The following is a 21,028-nucleotide window of genomic DNA, read 5'->3' on the forward strand; positions in this document are numbered from 1 at the left end:
GGCCCATATGACAAGGGAGGATGACCTCAGTCCGGTTCCATAACCCATCCCTCATCAGGGAGGCCAAAGGCTGCCTAAACATAGAGACTCAGCTACTCTCCCAAACCCAACCATGGTCCCTCCTAGACCAAGCTAATTAGTGGTGAGGCAGCGTGGCATAGATTGCACTGCCACTGTCTGCTGTGGTTCTTCTGCAGACAAATACAGGTTCCCTTTCCCAAAGTTCCCAAAGTTGGCAAGAGTTCTTTATGAGCACAAATTCATGGCCAGTGCTAGATTACAGGGCTGCCCCTGCACCTATACAGGCAGAGAAGGGGTGCTAAGGATTCCCTTTACACCCCTCTGCAGGCCAGCTGGCTTTGGATCCAGGCACACAAGGTAAATGGGTGCTGTGAGCCCACTGTTCTCCTGGAGAAGCTGGGCAGGGAGCAACAGGGAATGAGCAGAGCCTTGACTCCATCCTCCAATACACCAGCCAACTGAGCTAAGTCAGTGTGCCTGGGAGAAAGGGGGGCAGTAATTTGCTGCTTCTGTAAGCCAGCAACAAATTACTATCTCAGGAGCAAGGGGAGAGCATATGTAACCCACACACCTCCTGGTGTTTTGTCCCATTTGAGTGGCATCAAGACCACTTAGAGAGAGAGATCAAATGAGTCTGCTCTACAGCCTTCGCTAAGGGCTTTTAGCTCATGCAGTAGAGGCTCATGCACTCAGCTCCAGAGGTCCCAGGTTCGATCCCACCCACTGACAACTGGGGCCTGTCGGCGTTACAATGGAATGAAGTGGGTCACTAAAGCACAATTCCTTTCCTAGGGAGCTCCTGGGAGAGCACAGCAACACACTGCCCCTTATTATGGGCTGAGGAAATAAAATACACATTTGGCAGTGACTTTAGGCCTATACTACTGAGGCGGTTGCAGAAATACCTATGCATGTCTCTCTCTCTCTCAAACACACACACCCCTGACCTAGCAGTCACAGTGCCACCATTCAAGTTCAGGTGAGGACGGAGCTGGCAGGAGAACATGTCACTTCTCCAAAGGCCCAGCAAAGTCTACATCCAATTCTGTGATTAACATAGAGATGAGCGAAATAACTTGATCGGAAAATGTCACATTTTTCAATTTCCCAACGCCGCATTTGGAAATGAACCACTTTGTTGTGAATTGACATTTTTACTTTAAAATGTCAACTTTTAGTCAAAATATCTGTTAGCTATGAACATTTTCGTTTCAAATCGACATTCCAAAATGAAACACTTCATTTCGAATCAACAGCTTGTTTTAACATTTCCAATTTTTTTATCGCTTTTCATTCCATGAAAGTTTTCAATACTGTATTTTGACTTTTTCTCCCAATTTGGGATGAAAACCAATGTTAAAACGTTGGAATGTCCCAGAGGATGGGAATTCCATTTTCCAACCAGCTCTAGTGTAATCTAATGGAAAACATATTAACATCACACTGCATGAAGCAAGCTTTATATGATCAGTTCCCAGCTTTTTAGGCATCTGCTTCACCATTTATTTAAATTTAACTCTTCATATACAACGACAACAAACCAGATTACACAGACATATGTCAAAGTAGGACCTGTCCAAGAGACGCTGGCCACCTACCTCCAGGTCTTTGGTGATTGGGTGGGTAGGTCCATGGGTCACCAGAAGAATAGCATAGGCTTTGCAGATCATGCCATGACCTGATTCAATGAGACTGGCATGCCAGTGGGTCACCCCGGCCCGCATCACGGCCATCCCTAACTGCGCATTGTTGGGATGGTAGATTTTCCTGGGAAAACATTGAGAAATTTCATTGTGGTGAGAGTCTAACTTTCCAAATGTAAATATTACCTGAAAACACTGTTTGCGGAAGGCCAGATTCTGTCACGCTTACTCACACTGAGCGGTACCTCAATCTGTGAGTAGCCCCCACTGAAATCAGTCGAACTGCTGGAAGTGGGAACTACTGCTCGGTGTGGCAGAACCTGGCTGGGAACGAACAACGTGCTGACAGCGAGGTCTGTTAAGCTCTGATACAGGCTCCGAAGGTTTGTAACACCACACGCCATCGATATAACTGCAATCAGGATCTGGTGCTATGCCCCTAATATTGCAGTTCCAGCACAGAGAGCAATTGCTTGAATTTACATTTAAACCTAACGCTTAGCTCTTATGTAGCATTTTTCATTTGTGGATCTCAAAGCACTTTGCAAAGGAAGCAGGGCCGGCTCCAGGGTTTTGGCCGCCCCAAGCAGCCAAACCAAAAAAAAAAAAAAAGCTGCGATCGCGATCTGCGGCAGCAATTCGGCGGGAGGTCCTTCGCTCCGAGCAGAAGTGAGGGACCATCCGCCGAATTGCCGCCGAACAACTGGACGTGCCGCCCCTCTCCAAAGTGGCCGCCCCAAGCACCTGCTTGGTAAGCTGGTGCCTGGAGCCGGCCCTGAAAGGAAGGAAAGTATCATTGTCCCCATTTTACAGATGGGGACTCTGAGTCACAGCGAGGTGAAATGACTTTCCTCACGTCACCTAGTAGATCAGCGGCAGAGCCAGGACTTGAATGTAGGTTCCATTTCCTGGTTTTTGATCCTTCCCCTGGACCACGCGGCCTCTCATAAAACAACAGCGGTCAAAGGCATTTAAAATGAAACTGGACAAAAAGGCAAACAACACACTCCTGGGAACAATTCTTCTTTGACGGGAGGATGAATGAGGCCTTTTTCACTTCTAATGTCTATGATTTTAAAACCTGTGATTTCTAAGAATCTGTGCTCACTTTGTCATTTGAGCTACACTTAGTATGAGGGAGGAAAAACAAAAATTGGAGAGTCTTAGCCTGAACAGACTAAAACCCAACCCACTTCTCCATAGCTTTACTGGCTTTGCAGTAGAAACTTGGTTTAGTCAGTAAAGAAGTAGATACAGAGTGTGCAGAGGAGAGAGCACTTTCCATCATGTATGATTGGGCTGTCCAAAAGGAGATCGCATTAAAATTATCACAACCATGGGGGAAGCACCTGGATAAGATGCTGCTGGGCTGCTAAAATGGAAGGAAATTCTAGATGGTTTGAGGCTCTTTCTAGACCAACTGGGTATTTGTTTCTGGCCAATCACCTCTTGATGGCCAGCTGTTGGAAGGAAGGCAGGCAGCTTCCAGGTGCAGATGCCCCAACAAAGCAAGAGACTATTTCACAATGGAAAAGCTCAAGAGCCAAAACAAGGTTGAATATATATTATTTCCTAAAGGCCTGTCTCCTAACCCCCATCACTTGAGTCCTTTAAAATGGGACTGGGCCAAGCTCCCTGCACGGGGTCAGGAGGGGATTTCTCCCCCCCCCCATGTGGGTTTTTTTAATCTTCTTCCTCTGAAGCATCAGGGATGCCACGGGACACTGGGTGTGGTGGGCCAGGGCTCTGGGGTAGTATCAAGCATTTGCTTTCTCAGGTGCTTGGCTGAATGGTTCTTGCTGTCATGCACAGAGTCTAACTGATCACCATGTGTGTGGTCAGGAAGGAATTTTCCCCCAGGTCGGATTGGCAGGGACCTTGGGGATTTTGCGCCTTCCTCTGCAGAAGGGGATGCAGGTGACTCGCCAACTCTCATTTAATCATTTCCCTGCCATTGTGGGGGCCTCAGGCACGGGTGCACCTCAGTCCCTCCTGTTCTCTGCCTGTCACACATAATACTCTAGTCTTCCATGGGTTTCATTTACTTTGGTCTGACTTCAGTTGTTGGGTTCAGTGTGCAGGTCCTGGGTGGGTGTCGGTGGCCTGTGATATACAGGAGGTCACACTGGATGATCTAGACCCTTCTGGCCTTAAACACTGACTCTGACACTCGGGAATAAACTGCAAGGAACAATTACCAGCAGGAGCAAGGGCTAGATGTGACCTGAAGTGGTGCAAAGTAAAAGGGCAAGACAAAAATTTGCACTTGGTGACACTTGTGCAATCCACCAGCAGTTTTCTTATCACAGTAGCATCTCTTAACCAGTCAGAGATCACATTCCAGGTGCACAGGGTGTTCTTTACATAATGATAGGGCTTTTCCATGTCTAATTTCTCTGACACCATCTAAGCAGCTCTGGGCAGCGTCTCAGACAAAAGAGATGGGTTAATTAAACCTGTCCAGCCCCTCTCTGAAGTTATATGCAGATAAATTGAAAAATGATCCTGTTTTGGAACTTTCCATTCACAAAGTGAGCAAAACTCTTTCTCTCCTTGGTGATAAAAGCAGGGCCTGATTCTGAGCTCAGTCATACAGGTTTTACACCAGTGTCGCTCCACTGACCTTAGTGGACTTACTCCTGTTTTACACCATTGTAAAGCGAGAGCAGAGTCAGGTCCAGATTCTTTGTAGAAATTATAGAATCAAAGGGTAGGTCTACACTTACCTCCGGGTCCGGCGGTAAGCAATCGATCTTCTGGGATCGATTTATCGTGTCTTGTCTAGACGCGATAAATCGATCCCGGATCGATCCCAGAAGTGCTCGCTGTCGACGCCGGTACTCCAGCTCGGCGAGACGAGTACGCGGCATCGACGGGGGAGCCTGCCTGCCGCGTCTGGACCCGCGGTAAGTTCGAACTAAGGTACTTCGAATTCAGCTACGTTATTAACGTAGCTGAATTTGTGTACCTTAGTTCGAAGTGGGGGGTTAGTGTGGACCAGGCCAAAAAGAGCCACCATGAAAACGGGCGATTTGATCACGTACATGTAACCATCAACCATCCTCTTTGCATAGCCTGATGCTTCCTCGAACATCTGGAGGTAGGAGAGAACTTCCGAAGCGATGCTCAGGATTCTCAGCAGGTAGATGTTAGTGTCTCCCAGTACGGGCTCTTGTTTCTTCAGACACTCACGACAGAGCTTCACAACCTAGGGACCCATGAAAGGCAAATGAGTTCAAGAGAACGTCACAGCATTGCCTGCCCTAGATTTGCACATCCGCCACCACAGAGCACTGTATGTTGTATGTTTCACCTTTATCCTATTTGCTCAATAGCTGCTCTGCAGAGAGAGTCAGTCATAAACAAGCGAGGAAAGTAAGAGTGAAGGGTGCAAATGTAACCCACTGATGAGCGAGTCACAGGTTTCCCCTGTGTCCCCATCTGCAAAGGACATGAGACTATTACAACCTCACCTAGGGAGTCTTGGCTCTTAGCTCATGCAAAGATGGCGGCCATCACACAAACTTCCTCCCATCACTAAAGGGCATCAGCAGAGAGATGGGACCAGACTGACACCAGCTCTGAACCTCTCACGTGAAGGGTGGATCCAGTGTCAGCCCTGGAGGTTCAGGCTCATCCTCTGTGAGATGGATCTGAGGGGAAAGCCTGGATCTGATCCCCTTGGACACTGGGGGAGTTTGGATCCAGCTCAGAACCCTTGTGACTTGGTCCCATCCCTGTTTCATAGCCCTGGAGAGAGAACGAGAGAGTTCCAGCGAGATGGGCAGCCCCAGTGGAAGGGTCACTCACTACCAGGCTGTGGACAGAGTGGTGGAGGAGATGGGCAAAGGAGAATGAATGAGCCAGGGAGGAAGGAAGTGGATACTGGTGAATTAATTTCAGTGTATTCATTTATTGTCTGCCCCATAAACACTGACATCAGCAAACTGACCCGTCAGCTTGAGTATGCAACTAGTACCCCTGTCTGCAGGACTGTTTCATTACTATGACAACACAAATGCTGTCAGAGTCCACCCAGTGGCTCGGTGAGATCAGCTGCCTCAGGAGAGAGCCAGGCCCGCTTCCTTTCCCTGAAGTTCTGCAGCGACAAGAGAACAAAGACACCGTGACTTACTTCATGGTAGACCCCCTCGGAGCGGGCCTTGTTGATCTTCTCCAGGGTGTCCTTGGAGAACTGGAGAACTTCCTTCACTACGTCTTGGGAGGGCTGGGGACAGGATTGGAAAGCTATTGAAATGAATTCACTTCTGAAGTAACATCCAGGCTCCCCGGAACAGAACCAGCTGCCACACTGAGGTCCTGAAGCTTGCTACCGTCGAACTCAATAGTAAAACTTCCACTGATTTCAATGGGTGCAGATCAGCCTCTACCTATACTAACCTACAGGGTCACTCAGTGCTGCTACTGCATATACATGGCCTGATTGTGCTCTCACTGGGACGGGGGCGTGGGGGCGGGGAGGGACCTGAGTGGTTTGGGGGGCTTGGTTTTGTTTGTTTGTTCATGCAAAATGTCAAAAGTTAGTGATTGGCAATTGGGAGACTCTTGCAAACCTCACGGGGGAATAAAAAAGACTGAGCATGGGAGACAGAAAACAGGCTGCCCTCAATGGGGTTACATGGAGTCACCAGGTGCTGTATGTGCACAATGTATGGCAAGACTGGGGCCATTGACTGAGACTTCCATGCAGCTATACCAGGGAGGAATTTAACCCTATATTTTATTTACATACTGGAAAAACGGTCAGCATTTGGGCCAAAACATGACTTCCCACCTGGCCTTGAAAGCACACTCCTTCCATCTCTCCATGCTGGAATGCCAGCTGCAAGCATTCCAAGACCACAAGTCAGGCCCCCAAAATATTGAGATTGTCTTAAAAAATCATGCAATTTCAAAACTAATTAATGTTGGGTTCTTTTTCTTTGCCTTCTGGTTTTTGAGTTTCTGGGGTTCCCACTTCTTTGCAATAAGAACATAAGAACGGTCATACTGGGTCAGACCAAAGGTCGATCTAGCCCAGTATCCTGTCTTCTGACAGTGGCCAATGCCACGTGCCACAGAGGGGATGAGCAGAAAAGGTAATCATCAAGTGCTCATTCCCAGCTTCTGGCAAACAGAGGCTAGGGACACTATCCCTGCCCATCCTGGCTAATAGCCATTGATGGACCTATCTTCCATGAACTTATCTAGCTCTTTTTTGAACCCTGTATAGTCTTGGCCTTCACAACATCCTCTGGCAAGGAGATCCACAGGTTGATTGTGTGTTGAGTGAAGAAATACTTCCTTTTGTTTGTTTTAAACCTGCTGCCACACTAGTCATGGTTTTAAAGACCTCTATCATATCCCCCCAAGTCATTTCTTTTCCAAGATGAAAAGTCCTAGTCTAATTAATCTCTTCTCATATGGAAGCTGTTCCAAACCCCTAATCATTTTTGTTGATTTTTGGATCCTTTTCCAATTCCAACATATCTTTTTTGAGATGGGGCAATCACATCTGCACACATTATTCAAGATGTAGGTGTACCATGGATTTATATGGAGGCAATATGATATTTTCTGTCTTAATATTTATCCATTTATTAATGATTCCCAATATTCTGTTAGCTTTTTTTTTACTGTCACTGCATATTGAGTGGATGTTTTCAGAGAACTATCCACAATGACTCCAAGATCTCTTTTTTGAGTGGTAGCAGCTAATTTAGACAACATCATTTTATATGTATAGTTGGGATTATGTTTTCCAATGTGCATTACTTTGCATTTATCAACATTGAATTTCATCTGCCATTTTGTTGCCCAGTCACCTAGTTTTGAGAGACCCTTTTGTAGCTCTTCGCAATCTGCCTGGGACTCTTCATAGTCTGCTTTGAACTTAATTATCTTGCTGAGTTTTATATCATCTGCAAATTTTGCCACCTCACTGTTTACCCCTTTCCCCAGATCATTTATGAATATGTTGAATAGGACTGGTCACATACAGACGCCTGGGGGACACTCCAATTAACTCTCTCCATTCTGAAAACTGACCATTTATTCCTACCCTTTGTTTCCTATCTTTTAACCCGTTACCAGTCCATGAGAGGACCTTTCCTCTTACCCCAGGAGAGTTTACTCTGCTTAAGAGCCTTTGGTGAGGGACCTTGTCAAAGACTTTCTGAAAATCTAAGTACACTATATCCACTGGATCCCCCTTGTCCACATGCTTGTTGACCCCTTCGAAGAATTTTAGTAGATTGGTGAGGCATGATTTCCCTTTACAAAAAACATGTTGATTCTTCCCAAACAAATTATGTTCATCTTACAATTTTGTTGTTGACTATAGTTTCAACCAGTTTACCCGGTACTGAAGTCAGGCTTACGGACCTGTAATTGCCGGGACCACCTCTGGAGCCCTTTCTAAAAATTGGTGTCACATTAGGTACCCTCCAGTCATTTAGTACAGAAGCTGGTTTAAATGATAGATTACAGACTACAGTTAGTAGTTTGCAATTTCACCTTTGAGTTCCTTCAGAAGTCTTGGATGAATACCATCTGGTCCTAGTAACTTATTACTGTTTAGTGTATCAATTTGTTCCAAAACCTCCTCTAATGACACCATAGGCGTGCGCAGCCCATTTCATTAGGGTGTGCACCCAGGGAGCCCCACCCTGCCCTAGCCCCACCCCCATCCTGCCCCCATCCACTCCCTCCTACTTCCCGCCCCCTGACTGCCCCACTCAGAACCCCCAACCCCCCCTGCTCCTTGTCCCCTGACTACCACCTCCTGGGACACCTACCCTTAACTGCCCCCCAGAACCCCTCCCCCTATCTAAGCCTCCCTGCTCCTTGTCCCCTGACTGCCCCCCTAGGACCCTACCCCCTACCTGTTCCCTGACTGCCCCGACCCTTATCCACATCCCTGCCCCTAGACAGACCCCAAGGACTGCCACGCCTATCCAACCGCTCCCCACCCCCTGACAGGCCCCCCGCCAGAACTCCTGACCCATATAACCCCCTCTGCTCCCTGCCTCCCCTAACCCCTCTCCAACCCCTGCCTCCTGACAGCCCCCCCAGAACTCCTGACTCATCCAACCCCCCAGCTCCTTGTCCCCTGACCACCACCTCCAAAGATGCCCCCAGTTGCCCCTCAGGACCTTCCTTGCTCCCTGTCCCCTGACTGCCCTGACCCCTATCCACCCCCTGCCCCCTGACAGACTGTGGGACTCCCATGCCCCATCCAACCCCCCCTGCTCCCTGACTGCCCCCTCCAGAGACCCCCTGCCCCTAACCACCCCCTGGGATCCCACCTCCTATCCAACCCACCCTGCTCCCTGTTCCCTGACTGCCCCCACCCCTTATCCAACCCCCTTGGCCCTGGACCCCTTACCATGAGATGAGGGTCCTAGCCTCCCCGTGGAGCCAAACACTGCCCCGCAGAAGCACGCAGCCCCAGCTCCACAGGTGGGATGGGAGACAGAGGGGCTCAGGCCAGCTCCACACAGAGTGGGGTCAGGGCTTCAGCCCTGCAACTTTTGCCACTAGGGTGGCTGGGGCTCCCGAGACGGGGACTTCAACCCAACATCTTCTGCCAGGGTCCAGCTTCTCCTCCCTGCCCCAGTGTGACTCCTCTGCCCCCCCCTCTTCCAGTGCAGCTCCTGCCGGGATCCGGGCTTCTCCTCTTCTCCCCCCTCCCCCTAGGCAGCTCCTGCCGGGGTCCGGGGTCCGGGGTCCGGGCTTCTCCCCTCAGTGCAGCTCCTGCTGGGGTCTGGGCTTCTCCTCCACCCCCACTCCTACCCCCACGTGGCTCCAGCCCTGTCTGGGGCTTCTCTTCCCCCACCCCCACATGGCTCCTGCCGGTATCTGGAGCTTCTCCCACTGCACCCAGCACTAGCCTAGCTGGGCTCCCTTGGGTCACCTGCTGCCTGCTGTGGCCGGAGTGGAGCCTGGCTGGCAGGGAGCAGCCATACACGTGGACGCCATAGCCACCAGCCCAAGAGGTGCGGGGCAGCCCGAGGCAAGCAGGGGCTGGCTGTGCTGCTGCTGATAGACCCGCACTCCTGCCCACACCTAACCCTAAGGCTTTTTGTGTGTGTGTGTGTGTGTGTGTGTGTGTGTGTGTGTGTGTGTGTGAGAGAGAGAGAGACTCACTCAGCCCCTACCGGAGCAGGGAGGCAGGAAGCAGTTGATTTGAGCCTGCCCGGCAAACAGCTGAGGAGGGAAGGGGGGAGCTCCAGCCGGAGCTCAGGGCATTAGGGTGTGCCGGGGCACACCTGGCACACCCCGTGCGCACACCTATGAATGACACCTCAATCTGGGACAGTTCCTCAGATTTGTCACCTAAAAAGAATGGCTCAGGTTTGGAAATCTCCCTCACATCCTCAGCCGTGAAGACCGATGCAAAGAATTCATTTAGTTTCTGGTCAATGGCCTTATCATCCTTGAGTGCTCCTTTAGCACCTCGATCGTCCAGTGGCCCCACTGGTTGTTTAGCAGGCTTCCTGCTTCTGATGTACTTAAAAAAAATTGCTATTACTTTTTGAGTCTTTGGCTAGCTGTTCCTCAAATTCTTTTTTGGCCTTCCCAATTATATTTTTACACTTCATTTGCCAGAGTTTATGCTCCTTTCTATTTTCCTCACTAGGATTTAACTTCCACTTTTTAAAGGATGCCTTTTTGCTTGTCACTGCTTCTTTTACATTGTTGTTTAGCCACGGTAGCACTTTTTTGGGTCTCTTGCTATGTTTTTTAATTTGGGTTATACATTTAAGTTGAGCCTCTTTTATGGCGTCTTTACAAAGTTTCCATGCAGCTTGCAGGGATTTCACTTTTTGCACTGTGCCTTTTAATTTCTGTTTCACTAACTTCCTCATTTTTGTGTAGTTCCCCTTTCTGAAATTAAACACTACAGTTTTCCCTGCAATCACAAGGGCTAGAAATCTACTTTTTTTGTTTCTAAGGAAAGCTGAAGTTGTTTTATAATCACATGATGCCCTGATGTGGGGCTTCAAGAAAAACACCCTTTATTGTGAAATTCATGATAAAATTGACAACACTGTTATATGACCAAGAACCAAAGCAGTAATCCTGGGTTTGGACCTGAGGAATAGATTTTGTTGCCTCCTGAAAGAAGAAGGGGTTTGGATTCAACGCTCTAGGTTTGTCCCGTTGTTTGCTTTTAACATCTGGACTGTGGGAGGCTTGGAGAATCTTTGTGTTAAATTTTGCTAAATTTGTGGAGACGGCCATCTGTGATCCTAATAACAGCCAGGCTAGAAAGTGCCCTGAAAGTTTACAATACGAGGAACAAGAATGGTCTTTTACTCAGAGCCTGTATACAGAGTTATAGCTTAAAAGACTGAAACTACTGAAGATAACCAGATTTTAAGATTTTAACCGGGGTTTAAGCCTGAATAGTGCTTTTGGGATATGTCTACACTGCAGGTGAGAGCATGCTTCCCAGCCCAGATAGACAGGCACACGCTAGCGCTGCTCAAACTCATGCTAAAAATAACAATATGGACATTGTGGCACACGCTAGCCACCAGAGTGAGGTCGGGGGGCCAGGCAGGCTTGGACTCAACCAGCTAGCTCATGCCACTACCCGTGCCTCAACATCCACACTGCTATTTTTAGCATGCTAATTCAAGCAGAGCTAGTGTACGTCCTTTCTAGCCCAGTTGGGACTCACACCTCCTGGCTGCTGTGTAGACGTATCCTTGGGGTCCTAGCCTGTCCTGCAGACTTTGTTCAAAAGGAATTTTGATGTCAATGCAAGTTGTTTTGTCTGAGTAAGGGACTCCTATAATGGGCCCTTGAAATGTCACTTAAACAGTAGCAGCACATGCTTGAGGGGAGGGGGGCGGAGGGGCTATCCCATTTGCCTACAGGAATTGTCAAATGAAAGCTGTTTTCTGCCTTCACTAAGAGCCTAATCCCGGTCCCACTGAAATCGATGGAAGCTTTGCCACTAATTTGAAGCGGTGATGGATCAGAGAATGGAACAGCTGTCGAGTACGTAAACGGTCATTTATTCCGAGGGCATTTTCCATGCAGCTGTGAGGGCTGCTACTAACTGGGGACTGAGCCTGAATTCGGAGAATGTAGAAAAGCTGGGCAGCAAGCAGACATTGTTTCCTGTTTAGGTCAATACCAAGATTTATTACCTATGCATGGAGAGTATTTTTCATACCTAAAATCCCAGGTCTTGCATAGGTACAGGGAGATTTTTCCATGAGGGCACTAAAAGATATGGAAAATATTCACCCTGAAAGTGACACACGCTGACTGTATGTATAGCAGATCCCCACTGATACACAGAGAGAGAGAGAGAGAGAGACACACAAGCCCTTGCTGCTCACTAAGGCTCTGTCAACACTATGACCAGCCGCAGAGGCATGGCTTAGCCCTGCTGAGTACAAGCCCACCTGAAAAGCAGTGGGTATGTGACTCCACTCCTGTACCGGTGCTACCATAACTACAATGCTATTTATACACACCCTAGCTGGATGAGAACTAACACGAGTATATGTATATGAGCCAGGGAATCGCATTCCCTCACTCGTTGTGTAGCTGTAGCCTAAAGGTTTAACAGCAGGTGCTGTAGAAAGATCTCAGATTTCTGAATATATTGCTGGAGGTGTTCAGACCCCACAGTGGTAAGTGTGGTACAAGTGGCCACAGATAGAGAATAGAGACCGGTAATTTACTAGTACACGATGAATTATTATAGTAAAGAATAAAAACGAAACAACAGTTTAATTTGCAGTGGTCTCCCAGCAGTTAGTAGGAGTTACGGGCTGCATGTGAGTGGTTCCTGGTTGTACAAGTAGTGCCCTCGACTTCAATTAGGGCCTGATCCTGTAAACCTTTACTTGCAGGAGTAGTCCTAACAAAATCAAGTACAGGACTCACATTGCAGGATCAAGCTTTTACTGATTTCAGTGATGCTACTTGCATGAGTGCAAAGTTGCAGGACTAGGTCCTTCAGGTAGTTCAGCTGTGCTTTGATTTAGAGAGGGGCTGATCGTTGTGTGAATAAAGAAAGAGAACAGCAATCAAGTGGAAAAAATTCCCACTTACATGTAATCAGGAGCTATCAGCACCGTCACAAAATAAAACAGCCTGTCAAGGAAAACAGCCTAATACCCACAAGACACCCCACAAACTATTCTTCCAAGAACTCAGGTGAAGCTGAATAATAAACAAATACAAGTCACTATGCTTCTGCCCAAAAGATAAACAGCCTGTCATGTGAACTTCCCACAGAGAATCAACCCAATGCAGCCACCCACAAAGACCTAGCCAGTAGGGTGACCAGACAGCAAGTGTGAAAAATCAGGACAGGGGGTGGGGGGTAATAGGAGCCTATATAAGAAAAAGACCCAAAAATCGGGACTGTCCCTATAAAATCAGGACATCTGGTCACCCTAAGCCAGGGGTTCTCACAACAATGTTTTTGGTGGCCTCAGAGTGCGGCCACCAACTCTTGCTGGTGTCCACTCAGGCAATTTTTCCTAAAATACTTAATTAACTTTATGAAAATCAAATAAATATGCACATAGACATGTCCAAATCATAATAACTTATTTATGGAGGGGTTTTTTGCAGACTCAATAATAAAAATAATGTACAGTCGTCTCTATTCTTTACTGGACCTAAACAGACTAGAAACACAAATAAGGTGCTTTGCATGTTCTTGTCTTTTTTTTATTGTTGTTTCTTTTGCTTTTTTGGTTGCATTTTTTTAGCCTTGCTAGCTAGTAAGTCTGCTTCTGTGAAAAGTGATATCCGTAGGTTGGTTAATATCACTTTTCACAGCAGCAGCCTTGTTAGCTAGATGGGAGGCAGCGAAAGTGATATTAACAAACATTCAAATATCACTTTTCCCAGCAGATTTACTCAGCCCTTTGGATGGAGCCCGCCGCAGTGCAGCCAAAGCCTGGAGCCCAAAGCCCCGCGGACAGAGCCAGTGGCAGGAGCCCGCTGCTGTGCAGCCGGACCCTGCCATCCGCCACCCCAGGGCTGAAGCCAGAAGCCTGAGTCCCACTGCCCCCGGGAAGGTGGGGAACTCACACTGGCTGTCTGCTCTTCTGGTGTTTGTGGCTCCAGAGGGAGGCAGGGCCCAACCCCTCCTGGCAGCTCCAGAGGAGGGGCCACTGCTTTGCCCCTTCCCCCCAAATCACTACCCAAGAAAAGCCCCTGGCAGCCGAAACACTGACCTAGACCCTGTATTTGTAACCAGGGAAACTTCCTTTTAACCTACCTGGGCTAGCTCTGGCCTACCCTGTCTTCTATTCCCTGGGCGGTCGCCCCTATTGTCTGCTGCAAGACAAATAGTGAAGAAGAAGCATCGCCCCATGACTGAGAGCTGCTAACAAAGTCAGTGATGTACCTTGTTTTCACCTTCTTTGACAGCCAGCATCAGATCATCTTTGATCCCTTTCTGGCAGTGCTCACACCTGCAGTCAAAATAGTACTGCTTCTGCAGCTGCTGCCGCCGCTCTCCGCTGACGTTGAGGAAATCGACATAGGAGACAGTCAGCTCTTCCCCAGGTGAGATCTTCCCCAGCGCACGCAGCTCGATTCTGCTTTCAGACAAGAAGAGATGTGGAATTAGAAAGTGACATCTCAAGTCCAGAAAAACTGTTTGCAAAACGGAAAGGGACAATTTCCAGGAAAGATCCTGCCTCCGACAAGCAACCTGTTGTCTTAAAGGACCGCTTTACCCCTTCGAATACTGAAGAAAATACACATCTGTGCAGCACTTCAGCTCTTCTAAATCACACTACAAAATGCCTCGTCCAAACCCTTCGCCGCCTCTTGCCCCTCTCTCTGTCCCAACCAGAAATTCACTTCAAAGTAGTAAATGGCCTGAATTGTGATATTCAGATCTGGATCCACTTATATAGTTAGGGGCTGAATCAGAGGTACAAACTTATTATGTTTAAGGGTAGTTGGATGTGGATCTTTGGTTCCAGGCCATTGCTGTGTCCTGGTTTACTGGGGAATCTCCTCAAATGAAGACACTGACATTTGATAGTACCCAGCTACTACTAAAACTAGCCATGTCTGCACCCTGTGAATATTCACAAAGCACTGACTAAACTGCCTCCCCACCCTCACCCAGGCCATACTGGAACTCAGTGTAAAACGTGGGGTGGATTCTTGAAAGGTGGGAGAGACTCTTTGTTTTTTCCGAAGCCCTGGATCAGGAATCTGCAAGTGACTTCCCCATGTCCCTTCACCCATCTCTACTCAAAGATTTAGCAAACCCTTCAGTGAAGATGGCCACGCTTCAAATGTACAGTGAGGCCAATCTCATGTGGGCTTCAGGTTTCCTAACAAAACTGTCCCATGTCTCTAACTGCCAGCATGTTACTATTGTCTTTACTGACCATACAGAAAATACCAATTGCTACTACAGTACTCTGGTGAAAGCTACAGAATGATGCCACCCCACCCCCTTAAAGAGCCAGCACTTTGCAGCTTCGTTTCATCCCCTAGCATGTGTTTAAAAGCTCTGGGATACTCAAAAGTCCACCGTAGTTTGTTTCACTGGAGCAGGCCAAATTCCCCTCTGCTTTACACTGGTACAAGCCCACTGAAGTTAACGAGCTGCATTGGTGTGTCTGAGAGGAAAATTGAGCCCAGCAGGGTTACTATCGAAGGTAGGGAAAGCTCCATCGAGTGACTGTAAATAAGGCCCTTGGAGATGGTTAAAAGTACTAGGTTGTTTATATATATATATCTCCTTTATTCTACCCTTTTTGACCCTTCCCCCCATCCTCCTACTAGCAACTCTGGCCATCCTTAGCACTAGATCACTACATTTTTGGGAACAAAGCCCCAGGGCTGTTCCTGCAATGCCAGTTAGTGGGCAAAATGTATTTGTGCATTGCTAAACATACTTACATATCAGCAAAACGGAGCTAGTCCAGGGACCGGATCTACAGTACATTTTACCTTGTTTTAATCTATCACCATGCTCCCAATCCTGCTATTACTCAGCTGGTTAGTTGCATGACCCATCGCTGCCTTGAGAGCAGCAGTAATGACATTAGTTTGTAAATTGCAGAGCTAAATGGAGCAGCACACCAGACCTGAGCGGGAGGAAAGTGGGGCCGTGGGAACTGAAACAATTCAAATAGTTATCCTCTTTTACTAAAGGTTTGAGCCTGTTCCTATTGAAGTCAATAGCAACATTCCCATTGACTTTAGCAGTACAGGGTAGTTCATATGAGAATAAACAGTGGCACCTAATGCAAATACAGCCAAAAGCATACCCGGGGAATTTTCAAGGGATGGAGCAGATCTACTTCAGTGATTTTCATTACTGCATTTTTCCAAGAGGATTAAAATTTGCGCAGGATAACTATGTTTTTTGACCATAACTATAAAGTGGGTTCTAGCCCACAAAAGCTTATGCCCAAGTAAATTTGTTAGTCTCTAAGGTGCCACAAGGACTCCTTGTTTTTTGTTGTTGTTTGTTTGTTTTTATGCAGGGGTTGCAATTCTGAATCTCTCAGCCATAAAATTCTAGAGCTGCTACTTAAGTTACTCATCCTGTGCGGCTGGCCCTGACCACCTGTTGGCATTAGATTATATCAACAGGCTATTTCATACTAGACTCATCACTGAACATGCCATCAAAAAGGACAGCTATTAGTTATGTCACAAGAAAGTACTACATTTACACAGAGTAAGGTGCAACCAGCCGTGACTCTAAGGAGAAAATGCATAAGGTACAGTATCCATGGTGAAGATTTACATATATGCACATCCTTTTTCAGCCTTAGTGGGGCCTTAACTAAGGCCAGTCATAAACTTGGAGAAACAAAATCAAGCTTTTGAACGCTGATAATGCCCCGGTAGTCCAAGCACAGTAGACGTTTAGGTATTTTTAACCAGCCAGCCGTACCATAGAAGGAACTGGCAAATTTTGGGGGGAAAAGTAGAAATACAAGGAATTGTTTGGAACTATACAGTTACAGGGACACTGTCTGCTTAATAAGGGCTCAAAACAGGGTTTTTACAAGACTTTAAGATCAACAAAACTGCTCCCACGACCTTCCCGTCTTCCTCCAAAATTCCAATGAACTTGCAGTGTTTGTAACCGGAACATTGTCCTAATTGTGCTGACACAAAACAGCCAGAAAATGAAGTTGACCAGATATGATGTCTTAAACAAACGTGAAACGCACTAGTCTATTTTCATGGAAATGCATTGAGAAAACAAACAACATTAATGGTGAAAATCATTTAAAAATATTTCAGTTGTAATTTATGACAATGAATTGCCTGCTTGTTTTGGATGCAGATCGTATTGAAGTCAATGGAGCTATGCTGGTTTACATGTGTTGAGATTCTGGATGATATATGTTAAGACAACAGTGTCCCTTTAAACTAAACAGATTGCAAGATACCAAGTGCAATGAGGTAACCAGAGAATTAAAAAAAAAAATACACCTTTAAAAATCCTTTTAAAACACCACACAGAAAAATATTTTGAACAGGTAACAGTGGCATCGTAAAAAGGCATAACAGGAACAACAGTAAAGGTAAAAATGGATGACATCTAAATCTCAGTGTATTGCCACTGTAGTCAGTGCATCCAGAGGGAACTGTTTGTTACAAAGAAACACAGAGTATTTAGTTTGTCAGTAATGCAATCACTTCTCATCCCATAATAAACCAGGTTTTCTTGCAATTATTTGGGGCTGGGCAAGGTTAGCGAGGCCTTGCTGGACTTTCATGCTCTTTCTGTAGTTGAGAGAACAGGAGTGAAGAGTGCATGAAGGGAAATACTGAAGCAGGACAGGGGAAGGAAGGAATGAGGAGACAGAGAGGGCATTAACAAGTGGTAGGTCTGAGCATACTGAATAGTGTCAGCTTTTTTAAAAATCTACTACAAAATGCAAAGGGAGGCTTTGGGTTTAGTGGGGCTTTACACATGGGGGGACGGGGGGAGGGAAACATTTACATTCCGAGAATGGGGAGAGTGAAACTATCCACAAACCGAGGCAGCTTCAAGCCTCATCATGGTTGCTTGTGGCTTTTAGTTAACACAGGGTCAGAAGGGAAGGTCAAAGGGGAAGGATTATGCTTACAAGACCAACCCACCTCATCTGTGTGTGGAACATTGATCTTACAGCCTCATGACTGAAAGACAAAACAGACATCGGCAGTTTACACAGGTACACATACGACACAAGCAAAATGGAATCGGCACATACAGTATATGGAACAGTAGCTGCTCACGGTCTGGGGGACATACAGGGGTCCCAGGGACAGACACGTATCCGGTTGCAGGGTGGAGTCTGAAGCAACGTAGCTCTCTGCTGTCACTATACAGCTGCTGTAACCGAATCGGCCATTGGTGGTCTGGGGCACTTTCAGCTGGCAGCTGTCCCGGCACTGTGACTTAAGGAGCATTCTGCACAAGACCGCATGTGAGTGTCAAGGGGGAATCAGCTCTCTCTGCAGTTAGTTTAGCCGTGGACAGGTGTTATCTGCTAGGAACTGGGCATATATGGACAACCTCAGTCACTGGATGAGAGAGATTCATGTTTTGCAACATTATGGAAAGAATGAATCTGATTTTTTTCCATAAATCATGAATCACTCCATTGACACCAATAGATATACACTGGCTTAAAACCAGCATGAAAGGAAAATCAGGCCCAGTTATTAGAAACATAGAAATGATCATATCTGATGAGCCCCATTAAAAATAATGGCAAAATACCCATTGACTGTCATGGGAGCAGGCCCCATTACCTATTACTGGTTTCAGAGGAAGATAAGAAACCACTCTAATGCACCTGGCCAATTGCAAGAGGGGTGGAGAGTGTCCTTCCTGACTCCACAGAGTGGTAAGCAGATGTCCTGAACATGATATTTGTTCACATGTTTACCCTCTTTGCAAGTCTTGGTAAATTCATTGGGGGGGGGAGGCGAACTGCATAGAGATCTGGAGAATACCAGTGTCTGGGACATTTTCTTTGAGAGGGGATTTGGGAGAGCAGTAACTAACCAGATAATAAATCATCTTTAAAGTCATGTTTTAAACCATCTTAAATGTATGACTTTCCCCTCCACATTTTCCAGGGAAGTTAATTCTGAAACTCAGCTGAAGCTGCCAGCTGCAGGGCCCCTTGGTTTGCCATATGAACACTTGTTTCCTAAGCACTGTACTGAGACCTTCAACTCATTCCACACTGGGCCCAGGAAATCTAGAGCTAAAATAGTAGTAGGCCTCAGGACCCATGAGAAACAGCTATGTTCCAAGCAAAGGAGCAGATTCTAAGCTCAGACATGTGGTGGGCGTTGATGCGTGTCTATGTAACCAATTGCTAGTGTGCTCGCACACTGCTAGTGTGCTCACACTTCCTCAGCACAGCCCAGAGTATGGGGACCAGGAGACCTGTCTGTGGCAGAACCTCACTGACGTCACAATACAGAGGGGCAGGCTCTGGTGAGCCCATGAAGTAGGTGCACTTCCCTGTGCCTTGCAGAGGCCAGCTCCAGAAGGAGTCCTTGCCCATGGCTGCACAGTCGGCATTTGGGAGCAAGGTGAGGGGAGACCACTGGATCAGCTGTCACATGGGTGCTTGGGCCATCGCTCCCAATGGAGAGAGATACAGGCAGTGTGGAAGCTAGTCCTACAGTTGTGGCTGGAGTAGCAAGCGTGGAGAAGCTCCACTGCCATCCTGGGAGCAGAGAGGAAAAGTTCCTGCAGCCCAGGCCCTGTGTAGATCTGCAGTGTGTACCCCAGGTCTGTGCAGCCGTGTCATGTGGCAATGGCAAATAATCACAGAAGGAGTCACTTTCTTCTAACACTGAACAAGGACATTAATTAGGAGCAGGGAAATAGCATTGTCTTGAAATCTACTCTTTCCTTGTTTCCCTGGAGAGTTTCTGTCTCAGAACATCCCCAGCCCTCTTCCTGCCACAGATTAAAGAAACAATGCATGTCTCCTCATTCACGGGGGAGGATTTGGGGTTTATGCACAGTAGCGGAGTCCTAAAGGGACAGGCCACCGTTTGCCACGCATCTGAGATTAGAATGCAGCTCAAAATGTTCTCCATCTTTTGAAGGCAAACACTTGGCATGACAGATAGCACTGTAAGTAACCCAAGCCCAGTGTGCAGTGCCTATTGAAAGTGAACTGAAATGCCTTTTTAAAAAACATTCAGTAACAGAATGTGGGCATGGGCGTACATAACTGCCCAAGAGCCAAGATCAGATGTGAGAGTTGTTGATCTCATTACTTCGCTATCTATCTAGGTTCTTATAAGGTCCCATCACCATGACATAGGTCTGATCCGAAGTCAGTGGAAAGACTCCCACTGACTCTAAGAGTCTTTGGATCAGGCCCTATCTCCCCAAATCTGACAGTTACAAAGCAGTTTTTTGCTCTTTTCTCATTCCCCATTGGTGGGCGTAGAAGCTTGAATGGTCAGCAGATGCCATGAGGGTTACAGTCCGATTCCTGGCATCCCTAAAGCTCCCAGTTTTGGTGCACGAGGAAGATAATTAAGGGGACACTGTTAGGTTGATTTATGCCCAACATTTAGTTTTTGTGAAAACAGGATGTGATAAACCCTACGAACGATACAGCCATTCTGAGGTTTTCTTATTTTAATTAAAGTGACAGCCGTTTTTGCTCGGATTTATACACTGTGTGCCAGATCCCCAGCTAGCGTAACTCAGCATAGGCCAGTTTAAGTCAATGGAGCAATGCCCATTCACACCAGCTGAGGATCTGGCCTTCCTTGCATGTTAAAATCTGCGGGCATGATCTCAAGAGGTGCTGAACACACCCCCCCCTCCCATTGACTTGGCTGGACAAATGTTCTGGCAGCTGGCAACCTACCAGCCCTGTCCAACTGGTCTGCTGGTCTGTGTTTTCCATTGGAACTTGCACAATCCCTTTCAGTCCCGGCTATTATTTTTAGGTGACCTCCGGAGGAATTGTGGGTGCTCAGCACCATATTTACCTGAGGGTCTCAGTTCACATACATCAGTCACAATTTATATTAAGGTTCCATTTATAAATGGTTTATTAAGGGTTAATAAATGATTACTAGATATTATAAGCATGCCAGACACATGAGTATTTTGTGTTATAGATGGTTATAAACTCATCAAGGTGGTTACAAGCCACAGTTATAAGCAACCTATTGCCCTGGACTCTTATAACAATTGCTTTACCATAATCATCCATTCACTGTAAATTATTTCTAAGTGGAACCTTAATATAAAGTGTAACCCATATGTCTTGTTACTATTTTACTCCATTCGAGCGTTATGGGCCTGACCCAAAACCCACTAAAATCAATTGAAACAATGGCTTCACTGGTTT

General features: G+C 46.9%; 1 protein-coding gene across 3 annotated transcripts in view; it reads right to left on the bottom strand.

Annotated features, from left to right (window-relative positions):
• The window catches only part of SMYD1 (SET and MYND domain containing 1), a 55,205-nt gene that overhangs the window by 8,936 nt on the left and 25,241 nt on the right, over nt 1–21,028 (bottom strand). For 2 of the 3 annotated variants that reach the window (XM_054030312.1, XM_054030311.1), the window contains exons 5-9: nt 17,784–17,822; nt 14,056–14,248; nt 5,800–5,892; nt 4,709–4,872; nt 1,620–1,788 (exon numbers count right to left, since the gene is read on the bottom strand). In XM_054030312.1, coding sequence (XP_053886287.1) covers nt 1,620–1,788; nt 4,709–4,872; nt 5,800–5,892; nt 14,056–14,248; nt 17,784–17,822 — 658 coding nt within the window. The remainder of the gene's footprint in view (nt 1–1,619; nt 1,789–4,708; nt 4,873–5,799; nt 5,893–14,055; nt 14,249–17,783; nt 17,823–21,028) is intronic. The other variant, XM_054030313.1, reaches the window with a different exon arrangement.

Source organism: Malaclemys terrapin, chromosome 5 (assembly GCF_027887155.1).
Source record: "Malaclemys terrapin pileata isolate rMalTer1 chromosome 5, rMalTer1.hap1, whole genome shotgun sequence".
Taxonomy (NCBI): Eukaryota; Metazoa; Chordata; order Testudines; family Emydidae; genus Malaclemys; species Malaclemys terrapin.